An 18,219-nucleotide genomic window follows, 5' to 3' on the forward strand; every position below is an offset into this window, starting at 1 on the left:
GGGTTTAGTTGGCTCGGTTCATGAATGTTAACTGTTTTATGTGCAATATGTCAAGCTGCTTATTGGCTATAGTTGTCCAGATTTTCTAGTTGTGGGGGTAATTTGCAACATATGACTCCTGCATCTCAGTATTTTGCATGTTGCGGACTTAAGATCATGACTGAATGGAATCTAGTCATTGATACGTACTTACAATGAGCAATAGCACATAAAAGGTAAAGGTAAAGGGACCCCGGACCATTAGGTCCAGTCGTGGCCGAGTCTGGGGTTGCGGTGCTCATCTCGCTTTATTGGCCGAGGGAGCCGGCATACAGTTTCCGGGTCATGTGGCCAGCATGACTAAGCCACTTCTGGCAAACCAGAGCAGCGCACGGAAACGCCGTTTACCTTCCCGCCGGAGCAGTACCTATTTATCTACTTGCACTTTGATGTGCTTTCGAACTGCTAGGTTGGCTGGATCAGGGACCGAGCAATGGGAGCTCATCCCGTCACAGGGATTCGAACCGCTGACCTTCTGATCAGCAAGTCCTAGGCTCTGTGGTTTAACCCACAGTGCCACCTGCATCCCAATAGCACATAGTATGATCTAATTAATGTTGATAGGTCAGAATACTGATCTAGTCCAGTATTGTCTGCTCTGACTAGCTGCAGCTGCCTAGTGTTTTAGGCAGAGTGAGGTCTTCATAATCACCTGCTTCTCTCTGAGAGAGAGAGAATGCATGGGATTTCATGCATTGAAAGCATGCGCTCTGCCAGTTACCCTGCTGTCTTGAGTTCTAATTGTGACTGATTACAAGTAATGGACCATCTAATGAACATTGTTCAGTTCTAAGCTGTCCAAAATGGGAAAGTGTCGGTTGCTGGAAATAAGTCACATACTATACCGCAAAAGACAGAATGAGGATGTGAAAGCCGAATATTTTTCCGCCGGAATTCAGGCAGGTTGCTGACATTTTAGAATCTGAAGAAGAATGTTGCACTCTAAACATTACTATGAAATCCATAGCTGTGATCCATAGTGCTACTTGACATGCATTCTCTGTGCGTTTTAACATTTCTCCTTTGAAGAGCAAACCCACATGTCTTATCACAAACTGCTTTAGACATTCTCCATCATTTCAAGACAAAGCATGCCATGAGACACAGGGAGTGAGAAAAGCAAACTAGTTGCGTGGGATTTTTTTATCCAGGCCCTGTATATATCTCAGCCGGACCCCATAGTCCCCTTTGACTGGACTTAACCGTCCAGGGGTCCTTTACCTTTTTACCTTTTATGTATGTATGCAATGTATTTATATCAAAAGGTATAGAGGTAGTTTCTAAACACAATAATTTCATCAACACTAAATTAAAACAACATAGAACATGGATCATATTAAAAGGTTGCATCTGCCACTCAGTAGTTGAACTGGTGCTTTGAATTGGTGCAGCTTTCTACCAATAGGTTTGGGATCAAGGCGTGAATAAATGTCTATTCTAGCTGCCAAAATTATTCTCAACTTTTCATTAATGTCTAATTCATTAATTGATTACATATTGGTAAAACATTATCTTATCAGCTAAAATTTATGGTGCGCCCGATTCACTTTCTTTTCTTTTGTCCTTTCCTTTGATTTTGCTTGCTTCAATACTTTGGAGTTATTTTCTCGGCCGGCAACTTTCTGCAGTACACCTGCTCACTGCTTTTAGCAGACTGTTGTCTGGCTTGTTTAGACTGCCTGGACAGCCTTTTGGCTCCCCCCCCCCCCCCCGCTTCCGTGATTTAATTCTGAAATCTCTCTCTTTCCCTCTCTCTATTATTTTGATAGTATTAGCAGAAACCATTTAGAATTCTGAATAAGATTAATAAAACACAGTGGATTAGTTTGAGGAGCTTTAACATAGATAATTTGAAAAATGTGTATACATAACAGTTCTACTTCAAAAGTTGACTTTGTAAACTTATTGCAAAGAAGCTGTGTAGGTAATTAAATATTTGCCTTGGGGAATTATTTGCAGTTAATTAAAATCACAAACTTTCAATGCATACCTGCTTTACAGATTATTAAATTTGGATCAGATGTTAACTACCCAGGTTTCTCACATATCCCGCATTGATCGTTTTTGGCAGGTTTAGAACGCTGATTCTTTGGCCCGCTGCCCACCACTGGATAAAATTTCATAAACCACAAGTTTATGAAAGTGACGTTTCTGAGTTTGATATACCTGCGGACATGCACTGCCCAGTTTATTTGCACTGGAAGCAGCTGAGTGATCGGCACACTGCTCAGATGTTGTCAGCAGCAGCCAACTGGGGAGAGATTGGCATGATGGGATTGCTGAGATCCCATCATGCACTTCTTCCCCCTGCCCATCCAATTAGTGCTGGAAATATCTAAAAAGACTGCAGAACCAACCAACCAACTTGCACACTCCAAATTTGTTCCTATCACCAATTCACTGGGCAGCAAGGAGGTGCAATAGGATATTAATGCACCAGGAGAGTGAGACATCCCTATGTGCTCAGTTGGGGTAAGAAGCGTGTGTGAGCTTGTGTGGGGAGGAGGCTGTGTTGACCTTTGGATTCATCAGAAGCTTGGTTTAAAGCTTGTTCAACAGAGAATCCGCTTCAGTTTTATTTATTTTATTTTTATTAGAATCCTCCCAAGATGCCAAAGCTACACAAGAACATAACCCAATGCCTCATGCAGTCTGTGAACAAGATCAAGCTGACGGTATGCTTTCGATCAAAATATTCCCCAGAATCCTAGTAATTGATCAGATGGGACCATAGAAGTTTTCCTAGCTATAAAAGTCAAGTTTTCCCTCACATGGTTATTGATGCCTCGGGGAAACATCCATAAACTTCAATGAATAGCTGCTGCAACCATTCAATTTGAGTAGCATAATCTCTAATGTAAGCAAAAAAGAAACAGGCCTTCCAGTTAAATTGTTATAACAATATTGATCCAAGGTCATAACGTAACCTCATTGAGTCTTGAGAAGATAATGACTGTAGTTTTCTTTATTTTTTAATAATGCAAGTGTCATTTATTCATTACGGCTTAATAGAATGAATTCTTTGCTGGAGAATTTTAGATATATATTTTTTGATAGCTGATTGGAACTTGGCATCATTCAATATGATCATTATTCTCAATCACAGAAATTCTGAATTTCACTTAGATATGTTCTGATAAGTGGTATGCTTTTCCATTTCTTTTCTGTTTTTATGATTAGTTTTGATTATAAATTGTATGTGCACTTAAGTATCATATTGGTATAATCTTCCAATCTTTATGATGTCAACAGGACACCAAGAGGAATCCACAGAGGTTGAAATGAACACTCAGACAGATTCTCAAGTCTCCTACATGGAAGCAGAAGGTACTTTTTGTACTTTAAGAATGTGAGCAAGACAGGAAAAAACATTCCAAAATAATAAAGGCTACATTAAATAAAACATTTTAACAAGTTTATTGTACATTTTTGCAACAAACATCTGTTTCTTCAGTTGTCTGGTACGGAATGAGAACAGGAAATAATTAATATCCCGATGACATCTAAGTGAGAGGCTTGAAAGCTGATGTATTCTTCTTGCTAAATCTGTGGATGTTGTTACAGCTTTGTGCTAGATGATTTGGCCCTTACTCTGCCATTTCTTTATTCTCACATATCATGTTATATGCTAGTTACCTTGAAATTAAATATTTTTCTCCTGGAATATTTCTCAGCATAACTAAACAATGAAGAACTTGCATTAAAAACTCAAGTCATCAGTTTCAATGCGACTTACTTTCACAGTTTATGTTCAATATGTTAGCTTTATTTCGCTGAGGGTTCTCTTGAATTCACTAGATTGACAATGTCTGGTGAAAAACTGCTTCCTAGGTTAAACGAGAGCTACATGATGGGCATATATATCATTTTCGATGATAATATTTTATTATCTATACCCTGTCCATTTGGCTGGGTTTCCCCAGCCACCCTGGGCGGCTTCCAGCAGAATATAAAAATGACTTGACTAGTGGTGTCTTTGTGTTTATTATGGTCTGTATTCTCTGTGTTTTGTTCTGTTCAGAGACTTTGATAACCCAGGAGGAGACCATACAAGAAGAGAAACCACAGGCACCCGAGGTAGATAGAACTAATCAAGAAAACAAAGAGGAAGAAAAAGGTAAGCTGGTAAATTCTACTAAGACAAGTGAGACCCTACAAGAAAATGTTGCTGTGTTGAGTGCGTCTCCATTTCATTAGTTGACAATTCCCTCCACCCCACCCCCAAATCCTTAAACGTTATTGCTATTGCGTTATGGGGTTGTTTTGGTGTCTCTTTCCCCCCCTCCACTATTTTGGTATTTCGGTGTAAAGGTAAAGGGACCCCTGACCATTAGGTCCAGTCGTGGCCGACTCTAGGGTTGCGGTGCTCATCTCGCTTTATTGGCCGAGGGAGCCGGCGTACAGCTTCCGGGTCATGTGGCCAGCATGACTAAGCCGCTTCTGGCGAACCAGAGCAGTGTACGGAAACGCCGTTTACCTTCCCGCCAGAGCGGTACCTATTTATCTACTTGCACTTTGACGTGCTTTCGAACTGCTAGGTTGGCAGGAGCAGGGACCGAGCAACGGGAGCTCACCTCATCATGGGGATTCTAACCGCCGACCTTCTGATTGGCAAGTCCTAGGCTCTGTGGTTTAACTCACAGCGCCACCCGCGTCCCTCATGATTAATCCTAAATCTAGTACTGTGCTGTTTTGTGTGTCTTGGTTTTTTGCTTTTGAATACTTGATACAAGTTCTATGTGTCCATGCGCCCTTGAAAACTAGGTTGATAAATATGCCTCTCCCCCCCTTTGTGTCTACTTTTGACTTAGAGGGGTGTGGCAAAAAACACAAAACCCAGCTAGGATGATTTAGAAAAGGAAATTTCCCAGGTGGCATCAAAATGCGATAGGCATACATTTGGCTTGGATCCATATTGTGTTCTGATTAGAATTATAGGTTATTCTTTTATCCCTGGCCAAAGTGTCGGAGGACTGTTTATAGAGGCCTCTTTTTGCTAATGTGACCCTAGTGACCAAGTATGCAGTGCTATCAACGCCCACACCCAGTCCTGGCATCTTCTTGCAGAGCTGACTGCAGTGTGGCAATAGAAAAGGCCCCACAATTCCCAGAAGGGTATTTGATGGTGGGGTCCAGATTAACAGGTTCCTCCTGGTCAGATCAGTCCACAACTAGGCCACTCTTTGGGGGGGATTACACTCTAAAGACACGCTTGCTGAGTGGCTGTGGCAATGGACATTTTGTCTTGGGGAGGGGACATGTTTTTACAGTCAAACTAAAAGTGCTGTGGAAAATCAGGTTGTAAAAGGTAAAAAGCAAACACTGTTTTCAAATTTCATGCACCAAGACCCCCAGAAATGGCCGTGTTGGTCTGAGGTTAGGTTTGCACTGTGTGAAACTTAACATAAAGTTCAATTTTCACATTTAGCATGTAGCTTCATTGCGCCCAGCTACCCATTTGCAAGAGTTGTCTCTGGCATCATAATAGCATTCTCTAATCATGAAGGGCTAATAACAATGAGGCCATCCTTTGTGAGATGCAGAGATCAGATGTTTTGAAATTAAAACCTAGTTATGGTCTTTGTGGAAAATCCAGGTCAATGATAACTACATCTTCCTAATTATGAACTTCTTTTGTCAGCTCCATTGACACTGATTTAATTGCAAACCTGTTTGTAATATTGACACTTTTCTGTGGTGGAAGCTCGGGTTAATAGCACTTGCTTTTTCCTTTGCTCATATCCAGCTTCGTGGCATTTTCTTTTAATTTTTTTGCGTTGCAAATCCAAGTTGAGACTAATCACACCCTCTTTATTGTGCACAATGCTAATGGCCTCAGCGCTGTGTTTCATTACTGTCAGTGATAACAGAATTGATATAATCCTTCCTGCAAACCCAGGTAAATGGTGTGACTTCTCCTTCGCTTGCAAATCTAGGTTAGAAAACGCAGGCTTATTCTTGTTGCAAATGCCAAAACCATTATGCTAATTTCTTCTGAACAGAAATTATTTACATTTTATTTTATGCCTCATCAAAAGCAAGTTGAACCGAATCTACTTTCACTATTTGTACCTTTCCTTCTAATACTTTACTGTCCCCTACAGCTGGTAAATTCCATTTAGCTCCCAGCGGATACATTATATTTCACCATCTGTTCTACCTAGGATTCAAATATATGTAGTATTAGAAAAGTTAATGTCAGGAAAGGGTGTTTTTTTTTTTTTTAAGCTTGGCATTTTTTCTTTCTAAAAATAAGAGACTATCAAGGTGCAGACTGATCCTGCGAGTCTACTTTATCTGCAGTAGCACAAACTCTGCTTTAAACTGCTGCAGGTAAAACAGCACATAATCCTTGGCAAGGGGGGCAAAGGCACCTTTCTGAACCTTCATCAAGGAGACCTACCCCCCTGTGCACTTAATCGCTGCTCAGTCAGATGCTATGTTTTGAAGCTGAAATTTGGGGGGCTTGGCTAGTTCCTACATTGACACTGGGGTTGGGATTGGGCAATAAGCAAAGATCTATCAGCGCTCAAGCCCTGCATAGAGGCTTATAGGACGGAGCTGTGAAACTTAAATAAATCCCACTTCTGAGGATGCTGAGGGGGTAATTACTGCCTTTTGGGGATTAGGCATAGCTGATTTGTGAAAAATATGCCAGATTGACTTGGATTCAAAGTGTACTAGGCTCAGTGGAGAAGTTTAACTCTCTCAGGTTTGGCTTAATGGAACAAAACACATTTCATGCAAGCTTCTGTACATCTGATTATTGTCACAATGAACACTTAGCTCAAATACTGAATACAGTTTTAAAAAACCAACTAGCTACAAGTCACAGGGAATCTATAAAAGAGTTAATTACTGGCTTCTGAGCATCAGGAATTTCAAGAATATCTTGAGTATCTGGATGCACTTATGTAAACATGTGGAGTTGCCTTGTACATAGGCAGTCCTGGTACATATACCAGGAAAAAAGCACACCAAGAACTCAAGCCAATATAAGTTTCAATAGTGGGAGAGGTCCCTACTCACAAGTCAGTAGTCAATAGTAACAAAAACTAATCCATTCAAAAGTATGTATTCTGACAAGAATTATAAACTCAAGTAGGGATTACAAACTCTAACAGAGATTACAAACTCAAACTCATATAGATATGTATAACACAATAATTTGTTACAAAGATTTTTCCTTTTTCACTCGACAATAATGTTGATCCTTATAATTTATCAGCTTGCAGATGAAGACTCAGTTTCAATCATAGAGCAGAAGCCAGAAGTCAATTATGGATTAGAAGCCAGGACATGGCCCTGTTTCGATGTATTCACCTTCAGCAGCTAATTTTTAAAGGGCTGTGTAAGTTTGAAGACTTTCAGATAAATATATCCTGTTGTTTTCTACATTTCTCAGGGATAACAACTACGTGTGGGTAGATCAACGTGTATCTTGAGCTTTTCTGTGCGTTTTTTTTTTTTTTTATGTACCAGGCAGTCCTGGTACATAGGCCTGTACGAAGCATGATGCTTTGGCTAGAAGTGGTCCAGCATGTCAGACAGATATTTCAGCCTTGCTGCTTAAGTTACCTTCCTTGGAGTTGCTGGGTATGGAACCTGGGATGGGACCTTCTGGATACAAAACATGGGCTGCACCACTTGCTCTGGCCTTGTCCCCCCAAACCATTAGCCAGAGATCCTGTTTTGACTCCATACATGGCATGCAGCTAAGCTCCTGTTTGTTTGGAGCAGTCTATAAACACTGCTAACATGCCCTATCAATTCATTCAAATGTGTCCCACACAAAGTGGACCCATGCAAGTCACTGGATGGTTAAACAATTGCATTGAGCGGTTGCTGAACTCAACCCGAAAACACATATGAAATAAAAAATAAAACAAATGCTACACTTTTTAAAAAAATAAAAATTGCAGCATAGTTCTTACTTGGAAGCAAGTCTCACTAAGGTCAGTGTGACCAAAACTTGTTTTGTAAACCTCCCAGAGGACTTTGTTGAACGGGTGGTTATTGAAGTGATGAAAATGAATAACTCACTGGCTAAATGTGTTTAGGATTGCAGCCCTAATCTAATGGAGGGTCAGGGGGTACAGGGAATCTAATAAGGAGATTTACTTCAAGGAGAGTTGAATTAGGACAATTTCCTTGAGAAACATTTCCAAAATTAATTTAAGCTGTGGTGAAACTATTTCCTCCTCTTATTGGCCCAAGGCAGGGTACATATACTTAGTCAAACCAACAAGATCTTCAAGAAAAGGCAGCTACGTCCACATTAATTGCTGTAAGTAAAATAATACCATTCTCACTAAAGTAACTTCTACAGAAATTTAAGAGCAGCTCCGCATTCACTTCAAGAAAAATGCTTTACACAAAAATCAGAAGCACTGGGATTATATCCAAAATACTTTTCAGCTGTATCCCCTTCACTCATCTTTTCCATCTTCTCTTGGCAAAGCCTCAGGCAATTTAATTGCATCCATCCCTTTAAGTCTGCCACTCATTATGGATGGAAGAGAGGCAATGGCGATGAGAAGGGATTCAAGAAACCATGGAATGAGACATAGATCTCTTTGGCTTCTGCACACTGATGATTCTGCAGCACGGAAACTCATTAACTCTCTTGAGTTGCCTCATTTGATCATTGACAAAAGCCTATCTAAGACTTCCTAAATTTGCGCTTGAAGAGCACGTTCCCAACGTAGTACGATACAGGAAGTCAAGGAACAGACGGTGAATAATGCAAGGTTGTAGTGCTATAACTGGGTTGACCTGTGATTGGCCTTTAGGATGAGCACAGCCCCTGTATGGCTTGGATGTGTGAGGAATGTCGACACCATTGTGTGGCATTTGAAGGGATACGCAATAGGAAATCGCCTTGTGTGCAGAAGATCCCAGGTTGAATCCCTAAGATCTCCAGGTAGGACTGGGGGAAAAGCCTTTCTGAAACTCTGGAGAGTCACAGCCAGTCAGGGTAGAAAACATGGACCAAAAGTCTGATTCCGTATAAGGCAGCTTTAAATGTTCAAAGTCCTCCATTTAGAAACATCCTAAGAGGTGCCTCCAGGGCAGATAAACAAATAGCACAAAATTCCTTTGAGTTTTCTCTGAAAGATTAGATGAAAGCTACTGCAAATCAACTCTTTTTACACCCTTAAACAAGCATGTATGTTCGACCCCTGTCCATTGCTCACCGAAGATTGATGACAACCGAAACCTGTGCCGTTTCCTCTTCATTCCCCCAAGGCCAACTACCTGACTGGAAAGTTTTATTAATGATTTGAAAGAGTAGCTTGTTCTAATGAAGTATTTTGCTGTGGATGCTGCTTGCCATGTTGTTGACTGATGGAATAAAAAAGTACTGCTGTTTCCAGTCTGTTGATGAATAGCTGTAATGCTGCATTATAGGTCCATAATTTATTTCCTATCTAACCAACATTAACTAATATGGTGGCCTGAAGTGAGAGAAAGAAATATTTCTACATGTGACCTGATAATAATTCACAAAAATCTATTCTATTCTAGTCTCCTAAAAAAACTGATTTTTTCCCAGGAAACCATGGAATATTTCAAAATCCTTTATTCACCAAAGAAGGAAAGCGGGGCAAATTTTTATCCACATTTTTATCCACACAGCATAAGCTTCTGTGCGGGCTGGAGAGTACTTATATTGAGACAATGTTCCCCTTCTTACAAAATCTATATTCAAGGTGGTTTGATTCTGCCTACCTTTTTTACAATTTATAACAAAGCCGTTTGAGAATTTTAGCCTCCTTCTCAGGGAATCCTGGGAAAAGAGCAGACTCACAGAATGAAACACTGTTTTTTCCACAGGTCTTATCCCCCAACTTCCTTCCCAGGTGTTCACATCACTCTTTACATTCTTCCAATCTTAGCACTTTGCTCTTGCTGCGGGAGTGAGAAAAGCGGACACATAATGAAGGTATACTAGATGCATTTTGAACAGAGATGGAAAAGTGGGCAAACATTCAGCACTGAAGAACAGTCAGAACAAGACATGCATTTATTCATGAGCGACCTCTGGGGGCCATAGGCCTTCCCTCCTGCCCATTTGTTGTTGGACTGCAACTCCCATGAAACCCGGCCAATGATCAGGGATGATCAATGTGTGGATAATAAGCAGCAACTGGAGGGCCAAAGGGAGGGCTTCAACGTTGCACTGATCGTTTCATCAGGGCAAATATTTTTGTTTGGCAGAGGAAATGACCCCCCTTCCTGTCAGCACATCCTACACTCGAATAGGACCCTGGTAGAGACACATGCCCGACTGGCATGTTCTCTCCCTCCTAGTCAATCATTCAGGAGCTTTGAAAGCTTTCTTCAGCCCGATCATCACAGTGACCGATGCCAACAGACACCGGCACACTTAGGGATCCGCAGAGTCTTTGCAGCTTGCGTAACAGAACTCAGCAACTCAGCATTTTGGCTAATCTATTTTATTTACATATAAACACACACGGAGCACTGCAACATGGCTCCCTCTCTCTCTAGCATCAGACAGCAAAGAGAAAGAACAAAGGACAATAGGCCCACTTCACGGAACACAGTAACGCAAACATCCTGTCTCCGTCACTTCCCACTTTGTGGTGTCAAAACATACATCGTCATGTGATAGGCAACAATCCCATGACTGCAATCATGGAGCAGGAATTCTAACACTCCCAACCCTAAGTGCACTTTTCTGGGGGTTCTCTTGACACCCCCAACCCGAATTTAGGGGCCACACAGTGGGAGGAAAGGGGGAAACCCTGTACAAAAGAAGTCCTTGTGCATGGCTTCAACTCATGGGATTTATTAGTTGAATCCCACCCAAAGGTTCCCCAACCCTGCCTTGGGGGAAGGATTTTTCCTATCTCTGCTGCTTGAGATCGTTTGAGATATGTCTACTACTTCTGTAGTACCTTTCCTAGAAAGGCAAGGTTGTGATCTCTTTATGTGTAAGCACTTCCAGATTCAGCAGGTACTATCTTGAAACTCCAAGGCACTGCCGTTTGGCAGCAGACTTAGGAAACCTGTCAATCCTAAGCAACAGTCATCATGCTTCATGGATGGTGGTACATTCTGAATTTGTTTTGCTCTGCCAAGTTTTAATCATAATCAACAGCCTCAAATTTAGGGAGATCATATTTCATTGTGAACATGTGTATACACAGACATAAGTTTCCCTGACAGTTTCATATTGCACCATAGTCTATGCGGCGACTGGAGAATGTATCTCACTGTCATTTTACTGTCAACTTATTCTTTGCTAGATTTGAAAGTGTGAGCATAGAAAAGACTAATAGAATACAACAGGGCAGAATATACACTTTGACCAGCTTGGCTTAAAGCCTTTTGAGCTTAATCCTTTGTAGAATTTGTCACCTTTTGATAAAAAGCAACCTCAGCTATTGTAATGGTGTTGTCTTTCCTTTTTTGCTGTTCTGCAAGGCTTTGTATTTTTTCTACTCTTGTGATTTTCTTAAAAGTGCATATAACTTTCCAAACAGATTGATGGCACAAATGCCACAGATATTGGGGAGAAAGGTGGAAAGGTGTGTTGAGTCTCCTACTCATTTTTTCTCAAAATTAATGCAGATTTTCCTTTTTAAAACTCTATTGATTGACCCACTATAACAGGATGTTGTGACTGTGGAAGAAATCTAGCATGTGCTTCTTAAAGGTAAAGGTAAAGGGACCCCTGACCATTAGGTCCAGTCGTGACCAACTCTGGGGTTGTGGCGCTCATCTCGCTTTATTGGCCAAGGGAGCCAGCGTACATGTGGCCAGCATGACTAAGCCGCTTCTGGCGAACCAGAGCAGCGCATGGAAACGCTGTTTACCTTCCCGCCGGAGCGGTATCTATTTATCTACTTGCACTTTGACATACTTTTGAACTGCTAGGTTGGCAGGAGCAGGGACCGAGCAACGGGAGCTCACCCCGTCGCGGGGATTCAAACCGCCGACCTTCTGATCGGCAAGTCCTAGGCTCTGTGGTTTAACCCACAGCGCCACCCGCGTCCCTTATGTGCTTCTTACCAATTTCAAAAGTTTGCTTCTGGCTTTTCTTTTCTTTTTCTCTCCCCCTTTCACTAAATTTTTCAGCCGTTACTCATATTTGCAGCATGCCAGGGTGCTTCACAAACGTACCGTACCGTACAATTCCAATAAAATCAACACAGTAAAATAAAATTAATTACATTGCAATCCACAGTAGACCAGCCAGATGCCACCCAGGCTCAGTACTAACTACCTTCAATAATCTCCAAAATTGCTTAGAACGTATGAAGTATTTAAGACACATGTAACTCAAACCGAATAACTTTTCACCAGAGATTCTATCTAAAGTGGAAGAGTCTAAGATGATTTCTGTGCTATATATTTCCTAAAGAAACACCTGGGCCACCATGAGAAGGTGCAGGAGGAGATGACATATTCCTTGTTCCTCCTCCTCATGTCTTTTGTGAGAGTTGAAATATTTGGCTCATTAGACAAGAGAGGATAAAGTTGGCTTCTACAGATGAGGCTGATATTTACAAGATGCGTCGGTTCTGCCGATTACATTGATTCTTGGTGCTGCTTTCTGGAGAGACCAAAAAAACGGGTAGAGGAGCCTGCCTTTCTGTTTGCAGTGCTCCTGCCAAATTTTATACAGTTTTGCAGGGGGAACCTTTCACTATTAGTGGTGTGTCAGGATGCAGAGAGACCTTTGCAATACCATATCAGCAAAAATGAGATTCTATCAATATCTGAATCGATGACACAAAACCGCTGTTTCATCACAGCAGAAGGAACTATTTATTGGTTTTGGACAGCTGCTCAGCAGGAGATACCACCAACTGGATTGTACTTTTGCAGGACGGTCTGGTTATTGCATCTGTTTTAGACATAAGTTATCAGCCTGCAGGAAAGAATAATGCAGTCCATCCTTCTGAAACAGGAGGCAAGCCAGTTCCTGTTCATTTTCTTGTAGGCATTATGTACGCAGAAGCTGAGATTGCATGTAAAGAGCAGGTGGTACAGGTTCAGTTCTGAATTTTAATTGTTTCCATTTCTTTCACCGGGAGGATTTTGCCTTTTATGTGCTAATAAAAATAGAAACAATTAAGGAATGTGAAGCTTTCCCATTTTGTCACAATCATTTAAGGACATCTGCTTTGATAGCAAAAAACAGAAAGGAACAAACAGAAACATTAGACGTAAAAATACTTTATCAATGACAGAGGAGTAGACTTCATTATATTTGACTCCTTTCTTCACAAACAGAACAAAACACAGTAGCTATTTGTCCCACTTAATATTGTCCTGTTCTTTAATTGAGAATTGTTTTGACAATCTGACATTCAATTTTAAGTATTCAGTCCAAGACAATGTTTATGTCAATTGTCAGTCAGACATTTGATTAATTTTTCTAAGCCAGCAAAAAAGAAAGGAGCTTAGAGCTGCATAAATTAATGTTTGTTAGTATTGTTCTGTGAGATTAGATAATGCTTTGCACTTGGGTACTGCATTGTTTAAACAGTTGGAAGATGACAATAACATCCCGCTGAAAGTACAAAGACAGGGAAGAGAATACAATGCATGTTTCAGATTGTGAAGAGTAGCCATCTTTATTTTTACAACACTGCTATCACAAACTAAGCCGTAGCTTATGCTACTGTATCTCTTGGATTAAAAAAAATATTGCTAAAGTACCAGTGCAAAATAGTAATATTATGGTAGCACTTTATTTGACTGGCTTTATATTGAAAAGTTAGTACAAACCAAGAAGGCATCAATCAACATGGTTTATCATCCTCTTCACATTATCTGTAATGATGGTGGCTTACATAAGATAAATAAAACAAGACAGCTCCTGTTCTAGGACTTACTGTCTAAAAGTTAATGGCATAAAATAAAAAATGGAAGAGGAAGACAAGCAAACTCAGGTATTGGTTCTTAAAGTTACAAAATTCTTATTAGGACCAGAGGAATTAGTTCTGGTAGAGAAGCCCAAGGACCTTGCTTGTGGTCTCTTACTAATTCCATTAAAGTGCCCCCGCTTCCCAATTTTCTCTTAGCTGTGGCCTGATGGAATAGCTTCTGCCAGGTGACAGTTGAAGGAGGGAGGAGCCAGTGGAGTGTTGCTGCTCCCCACCTCTTCCTCTGCTAGAAGAATGTCACCCTCTGGTAGGTGACGTTGTTCAAGGATAAAGCAACTCTGGCTTTCTATAGTAGACTGGTTGGTGTTTTGGATCTTGCTGCAATAGAAATTCCAAACAAATATAACAAAGTAGCCGCATGAGGCCACGTCAATTCTTTATTTAACGGGGATAAATATTGAGGAACATTGGATACCCAGCATGCCGCATCACCCTGTTTCCATGGTTATTATCTTTTGGAGAATTGTCCTCTCTGGTATGCAGGGTGTATGAAAAGTCAGTTTCCTGGAAACCCAAAATGAGGTTTGAACAGTAGTGCTTTGCGGGTCTGGGTAGGGCTGTTCACCTGAACTCCTGGCACAGCCATCACTATGGCATACCAGAAGGCGAGGAGAGGAGGGGCATTGGCAAAGTTGGTATGGTGCAAATACACCAGCAGGAACACCAAATTGGCTCTGCTGGTGTGTTTGCTCCTTGCCACTATCTCACCCCTTGTCCTCCTGGTGCACCACAGTGATAGAGGTCAGGCAAGTAATGTTGGTCTGCCAATCACTACTGGGTTTTAATGACCGCAGATAGTTGACAAAGTATTATTTGTCCATGGTGAGAGAAGTTGTCTCAGAATAACAGCCCTTCGATAAAATCGTTTGATTATGATGATTTGTAGGTAATAATAGTGAACACATATAGAACCTGGCCAACCTGTGATATACAGGTCACAGAATTACCCAGAAATTCCTAATGAGGAGGAGTGGAGTTGGTTCAAGTCAATGACTAGTGTTCTCACCCTTGTGAGATATCTTTGTCACTTTTCAATAAAAATCTGGGGAGAGGTTCTGAGCATCACCAGGTTTTTTTTAATTTTCTTTGAAATATATATCTTGTGGTACCCACAGCCGTTTCTCAGATTTTCAAATGTGCTAAGAATGTTGGAGACCCCTGATTTACACTGTGTTTACAACCAATTTTTTGCAAAGTTCCAGTTTTCCCAGGTAAGGTCTGAGGGCAAACGAGGCCACCACCTTGCTGCAGTTAAGTGAGTTTGAATCTGGTCAGTGCATGGATAAGTGACCATTATTTCTGGGTAATGAGTCCGTATTCTACTCACTTTGCTTCACAGTTCTTTGATACTTCACCTTGCCTTTTCGACATGTTAGTCTGTTCCCTCATGTTCTCCCAATTTTCATCTTGTTTGCACAGTCCGCAAGATGTGTAAAGCCTCTGTTGAGGTGACACAAAGCAGAAACAATAGGAGATTGTTATAGGATTCAGCAATCAATCAAAAAGAGGACACTGTTGTATGAAAAGAAGATAGGAGATGAACAACTCTGTACGGAAATAAATCTTCTCCCTGACAGGAGGAACTTATCGGCAAAGGAGTCATTGATAATAATGTGACATAACCTCACCCATCTCTTCAGAATATTACCCCTTTTTGAACTTGAAGCTATTCAGACTGTCACTCGCATTCCTACAATTCTTCTAAGACTCTCAGTTCTCTTAACACAGTGGGCAGCTGATCATCCAATCATGCAGACTCCACCATCTGGAATAGTTTCTCTGCACTTGGCTGGCTCATAAAAATCTTAGTTTGAGCAAGAAGAGGATTATGTGCCAGTCACTAGGGGCTTGCACCAAGGGATGGGAGCCAAAATGTGTCTATTTCTAATGTGGCAAATGTTACCATATGGATTCCCTGAGTAGCCATCTCCCTTACAGTCATTTCGAGCAGTTACTTGGAGTGGACCCAGTGGCAGTGTTAGGATTCCATTGGAGGAGTGAATTAACAATAGTGTTGATTCACCTTCAGTATTGGTAGTAGCTTCTTCCAAGCTGAGTTGCGTTTGGTCATATTTTGAAAAGCACTCTCTTGTTTTGCTGCTTCTATACATGGTCTAGACAAGCAGCAGTACCAATAGGGTAGCTGCAGAAAAAATGAAAATGACATCAGTTAACGGAATGCTTCTGGTTTCGCCTATAGTGTTAAGGTCTTTCCATGTTCACTCAAGCTTCAGAATGCCAGGAGATTACAGCTGTTCAGAGCCATGCCCCTAACAGATGTGTTATATAAGCAGCATTTATATGGTATGGTACCCTATGCTGTAGATAGTTCCACCTTCACCACTACATTGGAGCTGGATGTTTCTTAGCGGTAGAACAATGGATCTAAGTCCTTTTGACCTCAAATGCAGCATGGATCACCCTCAAACCTACCTCTCCTTCACAGCCAAGTTTCAAAGCAGAATGTGATTCAGCTGATTCACCCTTAACTTACAGCAGACATCCCCAACCTTTGGCCCTCCAGATGTTTTGGACTACAATTTCCATCATCTCTGACCACTGGTCCTGTTAGCTAGGGATCATGGAAATTGTAGGTCAAAACATCTGGAGGGCTGCAGGTAGGGCCACACTCCTGGCTGTAAAACACTGACATAAATGAAAACTGAAAAGCTGTATTCCAGCTACCCAGATCCCTGTACAAGTCGTTGCAGAGACAAGGAAGACCAGATTCTTCCACAGCATCCTAAAGGCATTAGTCAAATTGGCTGTAAATCAAGCGACATACAAAAATGTCAGAGCAGGTTTCGTTGTACTGTAAAACCAACACTGTTTGGTTTGTACTTCACCCTTGTCACCTTCAAGGCATAAACCCTCTTTTCGTGCACAGTGATAGTGGAAATAGAACTCCATTGTTGAACTTTTTTTATGTCTAACACAAATGTCAGATTTTACTTCCATTGCCCTCATTAGACTTCCTGAGATGTAATCGATTCCCTTTCTTCAGTCTTCCCTCACCTTTAGATTCAAAATAACATGGTATGCTGTGCAATCTTTGGCATTATTAATATCTGCAGCATTTGGAGTGGAGTCAATTTGTAAACTACCCTGTCATCCATTTTGTTTTCTTGTGCAGCCATGGAAATGTGGTGTATACCTTAGAATGGGCCGTTCCTCCCATGATACTTAAATTCTTACTGGATCACCCCAGCTAGAAAATGGAGGTGTACATTTGGCACAGTACACGCCATGTAAGCAGTAATTTAAATATTAGTTCATCTTTTTCAAGGTTCCAGGGGTTCCAGGCCTCAAGGTTTGTGTTTCCTTTTGGAAATGAGGCACATCCGGGATTGTAGTGTCTTTATCCATGCATATTTACAACCTGAGCCACAATGGAAAGATTCACACCATTAACACCCCAAAAGTGCCTTGACTCTACACATAGCTGCAGCCTTAATTCATGCAGAAATCAGCCATGGCTTTTCTCTGCCTTTCTAGCCTGCAGCTTCTTCCTCTGGGCTACAACACAGCCAACTCTACCCTCAAAACACCTGCTCTGTCCTACTATCTAAAAGAGGGAGTAGGTGGCCCCACCCATTGTCATCTGGTACAGTGCCCCCTTTCCTTACACTGTTTTATAGTTGAAACTTTTATTGCACTGCCAGGGCATAGAGAGACACCTTATAAGTCACAGAGTCATCAGTATCACTCAGTAGCCACTTCGCCTTCTCCGCCCTGGTTAGATTTGTTTCCTTCGTCAAAAAGGGTTTTATGAATAGATATCTTGGGTCTGTATATAGTGGGCATTGTAGTAAAGGTAAAGGGACCCCTGACCATTAGGTCCAGTCGTGGCCGACTCTGGGGTTGCGGCGCTCATCTCGCTTTATTGGCCGAGGGAGCCAGCGTACAGCTTCTAGGTCATGTGGCCAGCATGACTAAGCCGCTTATGGCGAACCAGAGCAGCGCACGGAAACACCGTTTACCTTCCCGCTGGAGCAGAACCTATTTATCTACTTGCACTTTGATGTGCTTTCGAACTGCTAGGTTGGCGGGAGCAGGGACCGAGCAACGGGAGCTGACCTTGTCGTGGTGGTTTGAACCACCGACCTTCTGATCGGCAAGTCCCAGGCTCTGTGGTTTAACCCACAGCGCCACCCGTGTCCCAGTGGGCATTGTAGTAAGTACTGGCAAATGTCCTCTACACATGGCTGCCCACACAGACAGAGTCTCTCTTCATAAGGTATTCAGTTGTATTGTC

At 41.5% G+C, this 18,219-nt stretch overlaps 1 protein-coding gene and 1 long non-coding RNA gene across 7 annotated transcripts in view; one reads left to right on the forward strand and one right to left on the reverse strand.

Moving 5' to 3' along the window:
* Positions 1–18,219, forward strand: part of MACROD2 (mono-ADP ribosylhydrolase 2) — a 981,328-nt gene that overhangs the window by 909,113 nt on the left and 53,996 nt on the right. For all 4 annotated transcript variants that reach the window (XM_083730558.1, XM_083730560.1, XM_083730559.1 and 1 more), the window contains 3 exons: positions 2,637–2,714; positions 3,292–3,366; positions 4,061–4,156. In XM_083730558.1, the coding sequence (XP_083586684.1) occupies positions 2,637–2,714; positions 3,292–3,366; positions 4,061–4,156 (249 nt within the window). The remainder of the gene's footprint in view (positions 1–2,636; positions 2,715–3,291; positions 3,367–4,060; positions 4,157–18,219) is intronic.
* The window catches only part of LOC310840758, a 76,246-nt gene continuing 70,481 nt past the window's right edge, over positions 12,455–18,219 (reverse strand). The window contains exons 2-4 of one of the 3 annotated variants that reach the window (XR_014562099.1): positions 15,292–15,404; positions 14,043–14,282; positions 12,455–13,127 (exon numbers count right to left, since the gene is read on the reverse strand). This is a non-coding gene — a long non-coding RNA (uncharacterized lncRNA). Of the gene's footprint in view, positions 13,128–13,750; positions 14,283–15,291; positions 15,405–15,987; positions 16,100–18,219 lie in introns of those variants that run through there. The other 2 variants (XR_014562101.1, XR_014562100.1) reach the window with 2 other exon arrangements.

The sequence above is a fragment of the Podarcis gaigeae genome (genome assembly GCF_964106915.1).
Source record: "Podarcis gaigeae genome assembly, chromosome: 3".
Taxonomy (NCBI): domain Eukaryota; kingdom Metazoa; phylum Chordata; class Lepidosauria; order Squamata; family Lacertidae; genus Podarcis; species Podarcis gaigeae.